The 17,927-nt window shown below is 43.0% G+C and overlaps 1 protein-coding gene across 3 annotated transcripts in view; it reads right to left on the reverse strand.

The window, feature by feature from the left end:
* Window positions 1-17,927, reverse strand: part of igsf9ba (immunoglobulin superfamily, member 9Ba) — a 73,985-nt gene that overhangs the window by 23,135 nt on the left and 32,923 nt on the right. For all 3 annotated transcript variants that reach the window (XM_021588046.2, XM_021588048.2, XM_021588049.2), the window contains exons 4-6: window positions 6,617-6,768; window positions 3,157-3,274; window positions 513-657 (exon numbers count right to left, since the gene is read on the reverse strand). In XM_021588046.2, coding sequence (XP_021443721.1) covers window positions 513-657; window positions 3,157-3,274; window positions 6,617-6,768 — 415 coding nt within the window. The remainder of the gene's footprint in view (window positions 1-512; window positions 658-3,156; window positions 3,275-6,616; window positions 6,769-17,927) is intronic.

Here is a 17,927-nt window from a genome sequence, read left to right on the forward strand (position 1 = left end):
AGAGCTCCTGGCTACGCTTCAGATCATTACTGAAGAATAAGAGGCATGTGGTATTGTCATCTGAGTGTGCTAACCCTAGCCCCTGCTAGTCCCTCTCTTACTGCTGCCGAACCACAGCAGGACAGGGCACCAGCACACACACAGTCCCACAGGCACGCAGACATGTAGGCATGCACACACATACACACACACACACACACACACACACACACATACACACACACACACACACACAAACACACACACACAGGCACGCAGACATGTAGGCACGCACACACATACACACACACACAGTCCCACTTGCACGCAGACATGTAGGCATGCACACACATACACACACACACACCAAAACACACACACATTCAAATTCACAACACCAGGACAGGGTCTGGAATACTCAAATACAACAAGACACTGTACACAATACTTTAAGATCACAGGGTGGAAAATACTCAAAGACCAAAGGGAAGGTACACAAACAAACAGAAACACGATCTCGATTATAACTTTACTTCTTAGTGAAGTAGACGTTATCTTCCTCCCAAAACCAGGTGTAGGTCAGGTTTCCAGGATACGCCTCTGCTTGACAGGTGAAGCGTGCATTCTGGGATATGTTGACAGTGATGTTCTCTGGTGGTGACTTAATATACGGTGGCCCTACAGGAATCAAACAAGACTTTTAGTGTACAACAAAACATAGACTGAACAAAAATAGGAACACAACATCCAACAATTTAATAGATTTTACTGAGTTACAATTCATATAAGGAAATCATTCAATCGGTACAATTGAAACCGATATTCATCTGTGAAGAGCACACTTCTCCATCGTGCCAGTAGCCATCGAAGGTGAGTATTTGCCCACTGAAGTCGGTTACGATGCCGAACTGCAGTCAGGTCAAGACCCTGGTGAGGACGAGGGGAACGCAGATGAGCTTCCCTTAGATGGTTTCTGACAGTTTGTGTAGAAATTCTTTGGTTGTGCAAACCCAGAGTTTCATCAGCTATCCGGGTGGCTGGTCTCAGACAATCCCGCAGGTGGTCATGGGCTGGCGTGTTTACACGTGGTCTCTGGTTGTGAGGCCGGTTGGACATACAGTACTGACAAATTATCTAAAATGACATTGGCTTATGGTAGAGAAATTAACATTAAATTATCTGGCAACAGCTCTGTTGGACATTCTTGCAGTCAGCACAGCAATTTGTACTCCCTCAAAACTTGAGACATCGGTGGCATTGTGTTGTGTGAAAAAACTGCACACATTATAGTGGCCTTTTATTGTCCCCAGCACAAGGTGCACCTGTGTAATGATCATGCTGTTTAATCAACTTCTTGATATGCCACACCTGTCAGGTGGATGGATTATCTTGGCAAAGGACAAATTCTCACTAACAGGGATGTAAACAAATTTGTGCACAACATTTTTGAGAAAAACGTTTTTTGTTCGATGGAAAATTTCTGGGATCTTTTATTTCAGTTCATGAAACATGGGACCAACACTTTACATGCTGCGTTCATATTTTTGTTCAGTGTAGATATGGATACTCAAATGCTTATCTTATGACCCATTCACACAGCGTCTGTTTATTGTTACGTAGGTACAGTAGACCCCTGGCACAGGCTTCTCTCTAGTAGTCTATGAGATACAGTAAGCAGGCATATTGTAACTTGAGCCACAGACTTGGTTGCCAGACTTGCAGATGCCTCCACAGCATGAACACTCAGCGCTCTGAGGTTGCTGCTCTGCTCTCTATCTCTCTGTACTATATTACAGACAGTGAAACGTAAGCTGTCTTTTATAAGTGGGCCCAGCTACAAGCCTCCTGGTTATTTCCTAAATACACACTGAATGGCTTTTATACACCAGGAGGGACTACTGAAAGAGTGGTTAAGTCACAGAACAAATAAAAACAGATATTTGAGTGAGAATCACGACTCCTCCGATGGCTACTTGTAATTGCTCAGAGAGCTTTAGACAACTTCACTGGCACATTTCCACAGAGCCTGCTTATGGATGGATACTCCGTAGTGAAAAACAAAAACAGGCTGCAATATTGCTGGTATCATGATATCTCAGATTTATTCCAATTCACTCTGGATTTGTATTTATTGAAACCATCTAAGACACATATGAGCTTTTGAGGATGTTTCAGTCAGACCCTCATTCAAAACTTTCCCCTCACCTTCATGTATTATCAGGCATGTGCATGCAGTGTGTGTATTTAGAGGGGTCAGTAGAGTAAATCCAAGATGTAACCAAGCACTTCTTGCCCATATTCCTTTTAGACACTTGCACATTGACTGAAATTGACACATCTTTATCCCACCATCAAACGTAACAAGCCTACCATAAAACCAACCTGCTCCATCGGCTGTAATATACAGCCTGTTAACTCATCCAGTGCTTGTTTTGATAGAGAGAGAGAGAGAGAGAGAGAGAGAGAGAGAGAGAGAGAGAGAGAGAGAGAGAGAGAGAGAGAGAGTGTGTGTGTGTGTTTGATGTAGACTGAGTGAGGCAGAGGCAGGAAGTGGAGGAAGCCTGTATCAGATCCATTTATCTGAGCAGAGCAGACCCCAGATCTGTGTCTGTGTCTGTCTAGCCGAGAGAGAGCCTGGTTAATGGACCGGAGACAGACAGTGACGAATGCCTCAGACAGACAGTGATATACACACACACACCACCACCAGCAGTAGCAGCCACAGACTAGGTCACCAGAGGACTTAAGAGTATTGACTGATACAGACGAAAGCATACTACCACACTGATAAAATCAAACACTATCCCTGCATACTGTGACAAAGGCAGAAAACAGATACTTATTAAGTAGATAGCGGCAGGACTTCATTTCTCTATCTTAAACACAATCTAGACACTGTACTGCATAGCTGTAGGCGTGTAATAGATGTTTAATAGAATGTGTAAGGCAAAAATAGCATAAAGATTCTCAGATTAGGGATTATTCAGACAGTCAGGACAAACTGTTCTTTCAGTATTCAGCCAGCAATTGTCCTAGGAACCTGCTCCTCAAAACTCATCCTCAGTAATCAATGTGCATCTCAGTAGGGAAAAGTCATGATTTCTCCCTCACACCACCATAACAACCTCTGAAGTTACACCCATCTGTGACATTACAATGTGACCGTTGCCCTGTTACCTTGGACCAGCAGACGGGTGGTGTGGAGTACCTCTCCCTGGTCGCTGAAGGCTCGACACGTATACGCCCCTCTGTCGTCCCGAGTGATCCCCAGCACCGTCAGACTCCCATCATGCACCTAGGGTGGACATATTTGTGAGAGACAGAGCAAACATACAGAGATGGTATTTATAAGTGTAACCTAGAGAAATTGCACACCAAAATCAAGGCAGGATTGAGGTTGTCTGTCTTTGGTTGGAATGTATCTTTCGCTCTGTGAGTCGGTGGGTAGGTCTGTGCACAGAGGTATTAATATAGAGAGCATACAACCAATACTGTAAAGTCTAAACTCATCATCATGTAATTCTCTAATTAATCTCGTTCCCAGATACTTCCGTCCAAATGCGCGAAGAGTCTGGTGGACCAATGCATCAAACTTGGTCTTCGTGAGCCAATACAGAGAGCCGGGAGAAACTCCCGGCACATAGGAATTGGCTTAATTGGCTTAATCTACCAAACAATCATCTTACACAACACCTTCTCACAAACTCTTCCCCATACACTAGTAAACCAGAAGCACAGAGCCACACCTCACAACCCTGTGATTCGCTAAAATTACGAATAAATGACAATACTGAAATACTCAGGAGGTCACACCCATAGAATTCTATAGTCACTGCCACTAAGGAAAACTTTGAGTGGTTGATATCCCAGGCTTATATGCACTGTGCGTAATAGCCTGGGGATGAGGATATTCTCTAATTAACTTTGGTTGTGATGTGAGGCTAATCTCTCCAAGCGGTAACCTGGGAAACGTCTCACTGTGCGCCTGTATTTCCTCTCCCCTCTGCCGAGGAGTACGCTGACAGGAACCAATAAGCAGGGAGGGAACACAATAACCCAACCTAATAAAAATACCCTTGTAAATGATGCAGTAGGGTTGCTGGGTTCTGTCCATTCAGGATACACACAGCTGTAGCCCTGTTCATTCAAGCCAATGGTAGGGAATCTGTTAAACCTCTGGGATTATACCTATTCATCTGTCTCTCAAACCTTTCAGTCAAGAGAGTTTAGCAGCCACTAAACACACCCACACAGTGGTCCATCCTGCCTTGGGTCAGCCCAGCTGAGGTAGAACTACCTTTTAATCCCACTCCACTGCAGGACAAACACACATAGCTGGGCCACAGTTATGACACAGTAAACTACACTACACTTGCAGCAGTGTAATAGTCAGCAGGTCGTTTCTATAGCTATAGGGAAGGCAGTTGGGGAGGGGAGGATGAGGAGACGAAGGTGGAGCAGGAGGTGGACACATTGATTCATGTGTGGGACCTCAAACAACAGGGGGTGCTGAGATGATGACCATGATTCCTCCTCTTCTCTCCACTGTCACATTCCTGACATTCCCTACCAAGTCCTCAAGGACACCATCCATGGAGCGCAAACATTACCACCATCTCTTTACTACAAGGGGAGTCCTCAAATGTATAGACTATTGCTTGGTTGGGAATATAAACGTTTTTCCAGTTTCCTCTCACAGCAAACCAACCACATGGAAATCAAAAACAATTTGAGGGTTCAAACAAATCATAAACATATTCCACCCTCACTACCAATGCGCCTAAATGCTGACTGCATCAAAGCATGGTTTAGATGTGAGGCACTTGGCTCACTGTTGATATTCATGTTTAGTATAACATTCATATTAAGAGTAATGTAATATTGATGCATTAGGAGGGGATTAATAATATATGAGGAAGTCTTCCAATCGTTTACTATTGCAAACATGTTAAAGCCCTGGGCTCCTCCACTCCACTGACCTTTGATGAGGCTGTGGTGTGGGAGCCTGAGAGGGGTAAGAGAGAGGGATGAAAGGAGTGAGAGAGGAGTGAGAGGGGTGAGAGAGGAGTGAGTGAGGGATGAGAGAGGGGTGAGATACGGGTGAGAGATGGATGAGAGAGGAGTGAGAGAGAGGGATGAGAGAGGGGTGAGAGAGGGATGAGAGGGGGTGAGAGAGGGATGAGAGAGGGGTTAGAGAGGAGTGAGAGAGAGGGATGAGAGAGGGGTGAGTGAGAGGGATGAGAGAGGGGTGAGTGAGAGGGATGAGAGAGGGGTGAGAGAAAGAGGGATGAGAGATGGGTGAGCGAGAGAGAGGGATGAGAGATGGGTGAGTGAGAGGGATGAGAGAGGGGTGAGAGAGAGAGTGAGATGAGAGATGGGTGAGTGAGAGAGAGGGATGAGAGATGGGTGAGCGAGAGAGGGGTGAGAGAGGGATAAGACAGAGGGCCAGCTGAGTGACAGACACAATGACATAGGAATGAGGTGAGCTGTCACTTCCTGTACATCACATATCAAGTCCAAATGTTAGGTGCAGCCTTCAGCAAGCCTTCAGCTAGCTCAGGGATTTACTCCATTTGAAACATCTGAGTGTAGGGAGGGGTGAGCGAGGGGTAAGAGAGGGGGTTGTCTATGGTTCACAGGCTTCCTTAAAGAGAACTGGAACACTAACGCAAAACATGACAAATGAGAGAGGGGGTGCAGTCGTGGCTTGACACGCCTAGACTGTTCTTCCTCCCCTCAGGGACCTGCCCTCTGCAGGCCTTCCGCAGCCTGAATGACAGACGCTCCTGGCCAATCACAGACATGCCAGACAGTCCAATTAAGGGCTTCTCGATCTGCAATCTGGGTGCCGATCTGCAATCTGGGTGCAGTCTTACGTATACTCAGAGAGATGGTGGTGTGTGCAGAAAATTTCACCAGCACACACAACCACACCTATAGACTGCCTTCTTACTTGAACATGAGTTATGAAACAGGCTGTATAGGCTTATCTACAGCCAGTGTGAGTACCCAGATAGATGAAAATGCACGTTTTAAGATAACAACCTACTGTATTACCACCAAAATAGTGTAGAGAATGATTTGGCGTCTGTGAAAGCTTTTACGGTATATCTACAGTTTAGCCTGAGTACCCAGATAGAGGAACATGCATACTGTTCAGTTGTTCTGAATATTTCCATCCTGTTCAGTTGTTCTGAATATTTCCATACTGTTCAGTTGTTCTGAATATTTCCATCCTGTTCAGTTGTTCAGTGCTTACTGTACTTTTGTTCCATAGCAAAACGAACAAACATCAGGAGCAGTGACATCTTCAGAAGCAGTGGGGTGGGGCTGGTCTTAAGCATGCAAGACAGGTATAATATCTAAGATTTCAACGTCACATCTGAATGTCTCCAAGGCTAAATTATCTGGAATCCACATACCTTCAAGGCTCATTTCCCTAAATATCAAAGAATGTCATGGCAGCCCCAGAAAATTGACAAATCCAATATTAACCTGGAGGAAATGGCTAGCATGTTTTATTTCCACTGACCTAAAGGAGTCACTTTCACAGACCATTTCACTGCTGATTCAAGGTTTAAAGGCCATGTATTTCTAGCCCAAGGGCACAGTACATTTGTTGTCCATTTTGGCTTACCGTGTATTTTCCACTGGTTGCAAGCTCCTCCCCCTCCCTCAGCCAGCTGATCATTGGTTTGGGGTTTCCCTGGGCGGAGCAAGTCAGCAGTGTGCTGCCCCCCTCCTTGGCCTCCACATACTGTGGGGGCGTGGTCGTAAAAGTGGGAGGGGCTTTGGGAAAAGAAAAAACACCATTAGCATATTTTCGATCCACTGAGAATATCTTAATTTCTTGAAGGTATTAAAAAGTTGGGAATTTCCAAGATGTGGCATAGTCTTTAAATAAAAAGCCTATCACAAGTGTTTTATGTCCATTCATCTCTAACCAGCATTACACAGGGATGAGGGATGACTGTTAGAAATCAAATACACATTGATAAATCTCTCAAATTTAAGAAATGTGTTCCCTCTTCAATACAGGCAATGATAACCTAATCTGCTCTCTATAAACCCAGCGAAGAGCATCACATCACAACCATCTAACAGAATACAGCCACTAATAAACCAATCATTAAGGCATACTGCACAGCTGTTCCTGGGCATCACTAATATCCTTATGGGTTTATCATCTATTTCAAGCTAACTAGCTGCTACGCTACGTCTCATGAGTCAACTGCACTTGATATCTCAATGTAACTCTGGTTCTAAACGGCAGCAGCATTGTTCTATTCAGGACGTACATGCCAGGCGGTGTCTGAGAAGACTCCAGCCACCCGAGACATGGACTGTTCTCCTTGCTCCCGTCCGGCAAACAGTACAGGTGCATCAAGGCTCAGACCAACAAACTCCTATACAGCTTCTATCCCCTGGCCATAAGACTGTTAAATGGTTAACAAATACTACTCTCCCTCACACCTACGCTGCTGCTAAAATTATTATTGATTTGATTTATTCCTACCACTATGTTGCCGTTCATTGACTATTGATTACTATTACCTATCTATTTTATTAGTGTCTATCTATTTTATCCTGCTACTTGTCACTAGTACTCCTGTTCACATGTACAGTGCCTTTTGAAAGTATCCATTTCCTTAGATTTGTTCAAAATGTTGTTGTGTTACAGGCTGAATAACATTTAGATTTATTTTGTCACTGGTCTACACACAATATCCCATAATGTCAAAGTGGAATTATGTTTTTCAATATTTTGGCCAATTAATAAAAAATGAAAAACTGAAATGCCTTGAGTCAATAACTATTCAACCCCCTTGGTATGGAAAGCTTAAATAAATTCAGGAGTAGAAATGTGCTTAAGTCACATAATGTTGCATGGACTCACTCTGTGTGTAATAATAGTGTTAAACATCATTGCTGAATGACTACCTCATCGCTGTGCCTCACACATAAACTCAGCAAAAAAATAAACATCCTCTCACTGTCAACTGAGTTTATTTTCAGCAAACATAATATTTGTTAGAACATACGATTCAACAGCTGAGACATAAACTGAACAAGTTCCACAGTCATGTGACTAACAGAAATTGAATAATTTGTCCCTGAAAAAAGGGGGTGTCAAAATCAAAAGTAACAGTCAGCATCTGGTGTGGCCACCAGCTGCATTAAGTACTGCAGTGCATCTCCTCCTCATGGACTGCACCAGATTTGCCAGTTTTTGCTGTGAGATGTTACCCCACTCTTCCACCAAGGCACCTGCAAGTTCCCGGACATTTCTGGGGGGAATGGCCCTAGCCCTCACCCTCCGACCCAAAAGGTCCCAGAAGTGCTCAATGGGATTAAGATCCGGGCTCTTCGCTGGCCATGGCAGAACACTGACATTCCTGTCTTGCAGGAAATCACTCACAGAATGAGCAGTATGGCTGGTGGTATTGTCATGCTGGAGGGTCATGTCAGGATGAGCCTGCAGGAAGGGTACCACATGAGGGAGGAGGATGTCTCCCCTGTAAAGCACAACATTGAGATTGCCTGCAATGACAACAAGCACAGTCCAATGATGCTGTGACACACTGCCCAAGACCATGACAGACCCTCCACCTCAAAAGCGATCACGCTCCAGAGTACAGGCCTCGGTGTAATGCTTATTCCTTCGACGATAAACGCAAATCCGGCTATCACACCTGGTGAGACAAAACCGCAACTTGTCAGTGAAGAGCACTTTTTTGCCAGTCCTGTCTGATCCAGCGATGGTGGGTTTGTGCCCATAGGCAACATTGTTGCCGGTGGTGTCTGGTGAGGACCTGCCATACAACAGGTCTACAAGCCCTCAGTCCAGCCTCTCTCAGCCTATTGCGGACAGTCTGAGCACTGATGGAGGGATTGTGCAGCTCGGGCAGTTGTTGTTGCCATCCTGTACCTGTCCCACAGGTGTGATGTTCAGATGTAACGATCTTGTACAGGTGTTGATACACGTGGTCTGCCACTGCGGGGATGATCAGATGTCCGTCCTGTCTCCCTGTAGCGCTGTCTTAGACGTCTCACAGTACGGACATCGCAATTTATTGCCCTGGCCACATCTTCAGTCCTCATGCCTCTTTGCAGCATGCCTAAGGTACATTCACACAGATGAAGGGACCTTGGGCATCTTTCTTTTGGTGTTTTTCAGAGTCAGTAGAAAGGCCTCTTTAGTGTCCTAAGTTTTCATAACTGTGACCTTAATTGCCTACCGTCTGTAAGCTGTTAGTGTCTTAGCGACCGTTCCACAGATGCATGTTCATTTATTGTTTATGGTTCATTGAACAAGCATAGGAAACAGTGTTTAAACCGAATTATCTTTGAAAGACAGGGTCCTGAAAAAGGAACATTTATTTTTTTGCTGAGTTTACAATTAATTGTAAGGTCCCTCATCCGAGCAGTAAATTTCAAACACAGATTCAACCACCAAGACCAGGGAGGTTTTCCAATGCCTCACAGAGAAGGGCAACAATTGGTAGATGGGTACAAGTGTAAAAAGCAGACATTGAATATCCCTGTGAGCATGGTGAAGTTATTAATTACACTTTGAATGGTGTAACAATACACCAAGTTACTACAAATATGCAGGCATCCTTCCTAACTCAATGGAATTTCACCATAAGGCCAATGGTGACTTTAAAACAATTACAGTGTTAATGGATGTGATAGGAGAAAACTGGATCAACAACATTGGATCAACAACATTGTAATTACTCCACAATAATAACCTGATTGACAGAGTGAAAAGAAGTAAGCCTGTACAGAAAAAAAATATTCCAAAACATGCATCTTGTTTGCAACAAAGCACTAAAATAATACTGCAATAAATGTGGCAAAGCAAATAACTTCTTGTCCTGAATACAAAGTGTTATATTTGGCAAAAATCCAAACGTCACTGAGTACCATAGTAGTGGCTGCATCATGTTATGTGTATGCTTGTAATCGTTAAGGACTGGGGAGTTTTTTAGGATAAAAAATCAATTGAATGGGGCTAAGCACAGGACAAAATAATAGAGGAAAACCTGATTGTCTGCTTTCCACCAGACACTGGGAGATGAATTCCCCTTTTAGCAGGACAATAACCTAAAATACCAGGCAAAATCTACACTGGAGTTGCTTACCAAGAAGACAGTGCTCCTGTGTGACTGAGTTACAGTTCTGACTTAAATCTACTTGAAAATCTATGGCAAGACCTGAAAAGGGTTGTTTAGCAATGATCAACAACAGAGCTTGACAGAGCTTGAAGAATACTGAAAAGAATAATGGGAAAACGTTGCACAAGCCAGGTGCTGAAAGCTCTTAGCGACTTACCCAGAAAGACTCACAGCTGTAATTGCTGCCAAAGGTGAATCTACAAAGTATTGACTCAATATTTTTGTCTATCATTTTTAATACATTTGCTAAAATATCTAAAAACATGTTTTCATTTTGTCTTCATGGGGTATTGTGTGTAGATTGGTGAGAAAGAAACTATATGTAATAATTTTTGAATTCAGGCTGTAACACAACAAAATGTGGAATAAGTCAAGGGATAGGAATACTTTCAGAAGGCACTGTATATATTACCACTAGTTATTACCATAAGTATTTATACAGTACCAGTCAAAAGTTTGGACACACCTACTCATTCAATGGGTTTCCTTTATTTTTACAATTTTCTACATTGTAGAATAATAGTAAAGACATCAAAACTATGAAATAACACATATGTAGTAACCAAAAAAGTCAAAATATATATTTTATATTTCAGATTCTTCAAAGTAGCCACCCTTTGCCTTGATGACAGCTTTGCACACTCTTGGCATTCTGTCAACCAGCTTCACCTGGAATGCTATTCCAACTGTCTTGAAGGAGTTCCCACATATGCTGAGAACTTGTTGGCTGCTTTTCCTTCACTCTGTGGTCCAACTCATCCCAAACAATCTCAATTGGGTTGAGGTTGGGTGATTGTGGAGGGAATATATTCCTGCTAACAGTCACTTTTCACCCTTGTTTACATGTATATCTGACTATCACGCCTACAATGACACTCTCACAAACACACACACTCACACTAACACCCAAACACTTACACACAGACACTCAACACCACGCACACACATACCCACCACTTATGCTGCTGCCATACTGTTTACTATTAGTATTATTATTTAACCTGGTACAAGTAACTTTCTCCTAAATCCCCCGCCTACATGTACATATCTACCTCAAAATATTCCAGTACACCTGCACATTGTACATGTGTTATTGACACTGACCCTGTATATACAGTTGAAGTCGGAAGTTTACAAACACTTAGGTTGGAGTCATTAAAACTCGTTTTTCAACCACTCCACAAATTTCTTGGTAACAAACTATAGGACATCTACTTTATTCATGAAAAAAGTAATTTTTCCAACAATTGTTTACAGACAGATTATTTCACTTTTAATTCACTGTATCACAATTCCAGTGGGTCAGAAGTGTACATACACTAAGTTGACTGTGCCTTTAAACAGCTTGGAAAATTCTAGAAAATGATGTCATGGCTTTAGAAGCTTCTGATCGGCTAATTGACATCATTTGAGTCAATTGGAGGTGCACCTGTGGATGTATTTCAAGGCCTACCTTCAAACTCAGTGCCGCTTTGCTTGACATCATGGGAAAATCAAAAGAAATCAGTCCCCCCAAAAATGTAGACCTCCACAAGTCTGGTTCATCCTTGGGAGCAATTTCTAAACGCCTGAAGAAACCACAGTCATCTGTACAAACAATAGTATGCAAGTATAAACACCATAGGACCACGCAGCCATCATAATGTTCAGTAAGGAGACACGTTCTGTCTACTAGAGATGAACATACTTTGGTGCGAAAAGTGCAAATCAATCCCAGAAACAGGTACAAAAGTATCTATACCCACAGTAAAAGGAGTCCTATATCGACATAACCTGAAAGGCCGCTCAGCAAGGAAGAAGCCACTGCTCCAAAACCGCCATAAAAAAAAGCCAGACAACGGTTTGCAACTGCACATGGGGACAAAGATCATACTTTTTGGAGAACTGTCCTCTGGTCTGATGAAACAAAAATAGAACTGTTTGGCCATAATGACCATCGTTATGTTTGGAGGAAAAAGAGGGAGGCTTGCAAGCCGAAGAACACTATCCCAACTGTGAAGCACAGGGGTGGCAGCATCATGTTGTGGGGGTGCTTTGCTGCAGGAGGGACTGGTGCACTTCACAAAATAGATGGCATCATGAGGGAAAATTATGTGGATATATTGAAGCAACATCTCAAGACATCAGTCAGGAAGTTAAAGTTTGGTCGCAAATGGGTCTTCCAAATGGACAATGACACCAAGCATACTTCCAAAGTTGTGGAAAATTGGCTTAAGGACAGCAAAGTCAAGGTATTGGAGTGGCCATCACCAAGCTGACCTCAATCCCATAGAAAATGTGTGGGCAGAACTGAAAAAGTGTGTGCGAGCAAGGAGGCCTAGAAACCTGACTCAGTTACACCAGCTCTGTCAGGAGGAATGGGCCAAAAGTCACCCAACTTATTGTGGGAAGCTTGTGGAAGGCTACCCGAAACATTTGACAAGTTTCAGAAGAAAGGTCTTTGTTTCTGGCCATTTTGAGTCTGTAATCGAACCCACAAATGCTGATGCTCCAGATACTCAACTAGTCTAAAGAAGGCCAGTTTTATTGCTTCTTTAATCGGCACAACAGTTTTCAGCTGTGCTAACATAATTGCAAAAGGGTTTTCTAATGATCAATTAGCCTTTTAAAATGATAAACTTGGATTAGCTAACACAAAGTGCCATTGGAACACAGGAGTGATGGTTGCTGATAATGGGCCTTTGTACGCCTATGTAGATGTTCCATAAAAATCTGCCATTTCCAGCTACAATAGTCATTTACAACATTGACAATGTCTTCACTGTATTTCTGATCAATTTTATGTTATTTTAATAGACAAAATGTTTTGATTTTCTTTCAAAAACAAGGACATTTCTAAGTGACCCCAAACTTTTGAACGATAGTGTATATTCTATTTTTCATTTTTTAATTAGCTATATTATTTTAGACATTTATTACTGCACTGTTGGGTAGAGCTCTTAAGTTAAGCATTTCACTGTACTTCTGCATGTGACAATAAAACTTAACTGAATTTAGCTGAAGAGATGATCACACTCTCTCTACCAAAGTGGGTCATGGCTAGCCGATGGGAGTCTTGTCTTCACTTCTAATTGAACACACACCTGGTGTGGAGTAAACAAACACACAAATTAGCATCTCTAGAGATCTGCCTCTCCATCTTGGCCCCTCACTGCACAGTACTCCTGTATAGAGGCTACCAGAGACTACCATTAAGGAACTTTCAACCACTAATTTTAGCGCTCACGTGCCAAAACGGATCCCCTAAAATTGTGAACAATTGGGCACAAGATCATCCATTTCCATTTTCAATTTCGTATGATATGTTACGTCCTGCTGGATCGTATGATATGTTACGTCCTGCTGGATCGTATGATATGTTAAGTCCTGCTGGATCGTATGATATGTTACGTCCTGCTGGATCGTATGATATGTTACGTCCTGCTGGATCGTATGATATGTTACGTCCTGCTGGATCGTATGATATGTTACGTCCTGCTGGATCGTATGATATGTTAAGTCCTGCTGAATCGTATGATATGTTACGTCCTGCTGGATCGTATGATATGTTAAGTCCTGCTGAATCGTATGATATGTTACGTCCTGCTGGATCGTATGATATGTTACGTCCTGCTAGATCGTATGATATGTTACGTCCTGCTGGATCGTATGATATGTTACATACTGCTGGATCGTATGATATGTTACGTCCTGCTGGATCGTATGATATGTTACGCACTGCTGGATCGTATGACATGTTACGAATGTGCTTAAGATCCTGTTCGATCTCTTTAACAGCTGTTGTATGCATTCTCTCAATTACTTATTTGGGTATTGTCGTTCTGTAATGTTACTACAGTATATTAATTTTAGCACATTAAGCAACCAGCTCTGGTTTTTGTAGTGATTTACAATGCAAGTGTGCTTTATGGGTAACCATATTGTGGAATGTGGTGTAGATTATTTTCTATGAACAGGTCTACATCTTTGATTCACATCTATAATGTGGTTTAGATGACCTAACATTAATTTACACTAAGTAGGTGGCAAACAGGAGGTGGCATTTACTGTGAGCGGATTGGGTGACAGGGGAATTCTTTCCGCCCATTATCAGTTACAACACATCAGTACGTGTCACCAAGTGGGGAATTTAGGAGATGTTCTACAAAAAGCCAAGTCGAGCATCACGTTCTCGCCCTACTTTCATCATTTTCACGTCTTCTTAATTCCTGGATTCAGTTGCTTCTGTATTCACACCACTCCCCTCTGTAAACCTTTCCACACAAGCAGATGGCCTCCTTAGACCTGCTCCCCGACATCTCTCCTTCTCTCCCCTCCTCACTCTGATTCTCTGCCTTCCTCTATTTCTCCCTCATTCTCGCCATCTCTCTTTCTCCCGCTCCCTGGAAGACTGCATAGTTTTATACCGTTTTTCTTTGATTTCCCTTTATGAGCAGATTTCAGAGAAAATGAACATTTACAGTACAGAGCCACCCAGAGTGGGAGAGAGAGCATCTTTTCCCTGAGGATTACTACTTACAGCACGAAAGGATCATCATGCATTTTTATCAAATTGCAGCATATATTTAGCCCTTTACTGTTTACTGTACTCTACTTTCCATCCGCAACCCAACAACAATTTTCCCTCAAGGCACCAAGAGATCCCCTTAAGACTATTTGTCTCTGAAGTTACTGCAGCTGTGTGAGCTGACACGCACACTCTCACTCACTGTTTCTCTCACTTATGTTTCTCTCACTCACTGTTTCTCTCACACTATCCAAAAGCTGCTTATTCATTAGCATACTGCTAACTGATACTAAATTAAGAAGAGAGGAGAGGAGAGGAGAGGAGAGGAGAGGAGAGGAGAGGAGAGGAGAGGAGAGGAGAGGAGAGGAGAGGAGAGGAGAGGAGGCACCACAGTGAACTCTATGTCTTTCGGGCACAAGGTCTTGCCATCTGACACCTGCCACTGAGTGGGCATGAATCCTCTTTCTGTTTGGCAGGAAGTAGAGGGCAGCAAACAGGAACTCAAAGCATGGAGTGTATCATATGTAGATTCCACAGGCCACAGGAAAAGGCTGCCTTTAGTATCTGTGATGAAGCCTGGCCAGGAGAGCACCTGCCTTCCCAACAGAGACCCTTTGAGAGGACATGCAGCCATGAAGAGGCCTCTGAATGTCAATTCAACTCACAGATGTCTCAAAATAAGCACAAACACTGCCAGCCATTTTGCTCTGGCTCTTTCAGTAGACATGAGAGCTTGGCTTCAGGTACAGCCCCAACAGCCCCAATTGGGAAAACAAGGCAATAGCCTTATGCTCTGCACCTTTGCCATTACACTGCCGTAAACAAGGTATGGACAAACAAAATATTTTAGATTTGTTTTATTTGAGCTCAAACACCAAAAACTGGATAATGCACATCAAACAAATTATCCAGACAACTCAGTGATTGTGTAAAGGTCTAGCAGTAGGGGAGGGGGAGAGCATAGGCGAGTGAATGAGTAAGCGAGTGAGTTGAGCGTGAACACTGATGAGGACGGCCATAGAGACGCAGTGTGCCCGCTTGCACAGGAAGCCATTCAAACCAAACACACACAGATGTTCACAAACTCCCTCCCACCCCCCTAGACGCTGCGCAGGTGACACTCCCTGGCAGGGCAACCGTGAGTGTAACTCAGTAGATAGGAAACTCATTTAGCCACAGCCAAATGCACACCCACCATTACCCGCCCATCATTACACACCCACCAGTACACATCCATCATTACACACCCACCATTACACACACACCATTACACACCCACCATTACACACCCACCATTACACACCCACCACTACACACACATGCATGAGTGCGCGCACACTGAACCGTTGAAATACTGAGACATGTACCCTTACATGCTGACCACATCGCTCACGTCGTGTGCGCGACAGTTGCAAAATGAATTTCAAACATACATGTTATTCAATTATTGCACCCACACCGCTCGCGCGCGCCAACGAGCTTCTGCGTTGCCATGCACTAAAATAGAAGTCAGTTCTATTTGTGACACTGATCGTGGTGCAAGTCCTGCCTCTCCCATCTCCTCATTGGTTTATAGAAGCAGATACCCACGTGCCATCTCCTCATTGGTTATACCCACGTGGGTGATTGAAAGATGAACTGAGTTCGGGCGTTCGTCGTGGTAACTATGAAAGTTAGATGCCAATCGCCATATAAAGTCCAAAGAAGAAAAGGCCTGGAAGGAGGAGAGATGACTAGAAACGATTCGGTTGACCGTATTATGTGTGGATTACTTGTCGGAGTAGAGGACCTTCTGCATTTCAGGTAAAATAACAACTCAATGTTTATATCCCAGGACAAATTTGCAAGCTACAGCAAACTAGCTAAACAGGACAAATTAGTTAGCAGCTGCAGGCTAGCTAGCTAAATTGCCATAAATGTTTAATGCTTTTCGACATGTCCCCAAATTACTATAATTTGTTCAGAGTTTGTTTTAATATTTCAACCGGCGTGTCGTGATCGCGCACGCACGCGGCCGGTTTGGGTATGGTGTAACACACATGCAAATGTTCTCACACACAAATATACAGTGTGTAGATGCATGCTTGCATTGGTAGTCTCCCTGTTCTTAATCTACCTTTTCAGTTTCATAGTGACCATCAGGTTTACAGTGAACCTCATCCAATGTCAAGTAAACTGTATATGCATCTAAAATCAGTTACAGATTAGAAGGTTCCTGATGAGAATATGCATGAGCCTCACACAGACAGTGAGCATAAGTTCAAACCAAAAATACTTTTTGAGTGTGTGAATCTGACGGTATAAACTGCAAACTGTCACACTAATAATATCTTCAGTCCTTGTGAAGTGTCTATCCGGAGGGAAAAAAAACTGTTTAATGTTATAACACGACTCTAACGAGACGACTGCATTTAGTTGAACCCATTATTTTCAAATGCCTGCATCGTATGGAGAAATAACTACCCACCGCTATCCAGCCGGAGGACGGCCAAATAAGAGAAGTATTGTATCTGAATAACACCAGCAGAGAGACCAAAATAATTGGAATGAACAGATATGCTGCAGCTACACTTTAGCATCTCCGGCCCTGCAAACCAAATTGAATACGGCAACGTGCAATTAAATTATATTACATTTCTCCAAGACAAGTATTTTTTTATTGTCTATTATAACATCTGACAAAATGAATAAAATCAGAACCCATTAGAAAATAGGAATATAAAACCGATTTGGTTTTCAGAAGATAAAGCAGTAAAGATCATGGGGCATCATTGTAAGTTGACTCCAGGTCATAGAGGGTTCTGCATGATACTTCAACATTCTATGACAGCCATGTTAGTGCCCCATTAACAAGACATAGATAATATCGAAATAATGCTATGTAACTGAATGTCTAGAATTAAAACCATTTTCAACCTTGTAAAAGTTAGCCCAGCTCTGTAAATACATGGTTCTGGTCTTGAACAAGGTACTGGAACACATTACATAGCTAGAAGCAGCTAGCCGCTAACCCGTTGGGGCCTTCCTGGGAAGTGCAAACGTGCAGATTTTTTTTCCCGCCTGGTCATCAGTTTGATTGGTCACAGACTATTCCAGACATTTCCTGCCGGAACTGTGTTAAGCAGGCCACAATCAATTCCCCTTCTTACTAGTCTCTCATCCCTTTATCCCCAAGGCAATCTGAAATGTGTCTGTCTGTGCCATGTTCCTGAAAACAGCTGTTCTAATTGCCACATGGGTTGGGTAGGTTACTTTCTAAA

This window comes from Oncorhynchus mykiss, chromosome 27, assembly GCF_013265735.2.
Source record: "Oncorhynchus mykiss isolate Arlee chromosome 27, USDA_OmykA_1.1, whole genome shotgun sequence".
Classification (NCBI taxonomy): Eukaryota; Metazoa; Chordata; class Actinopteri; order Salmoniformes; family Salmonidae; genus Oncorhynchus; species Oncorhynchus mykiss.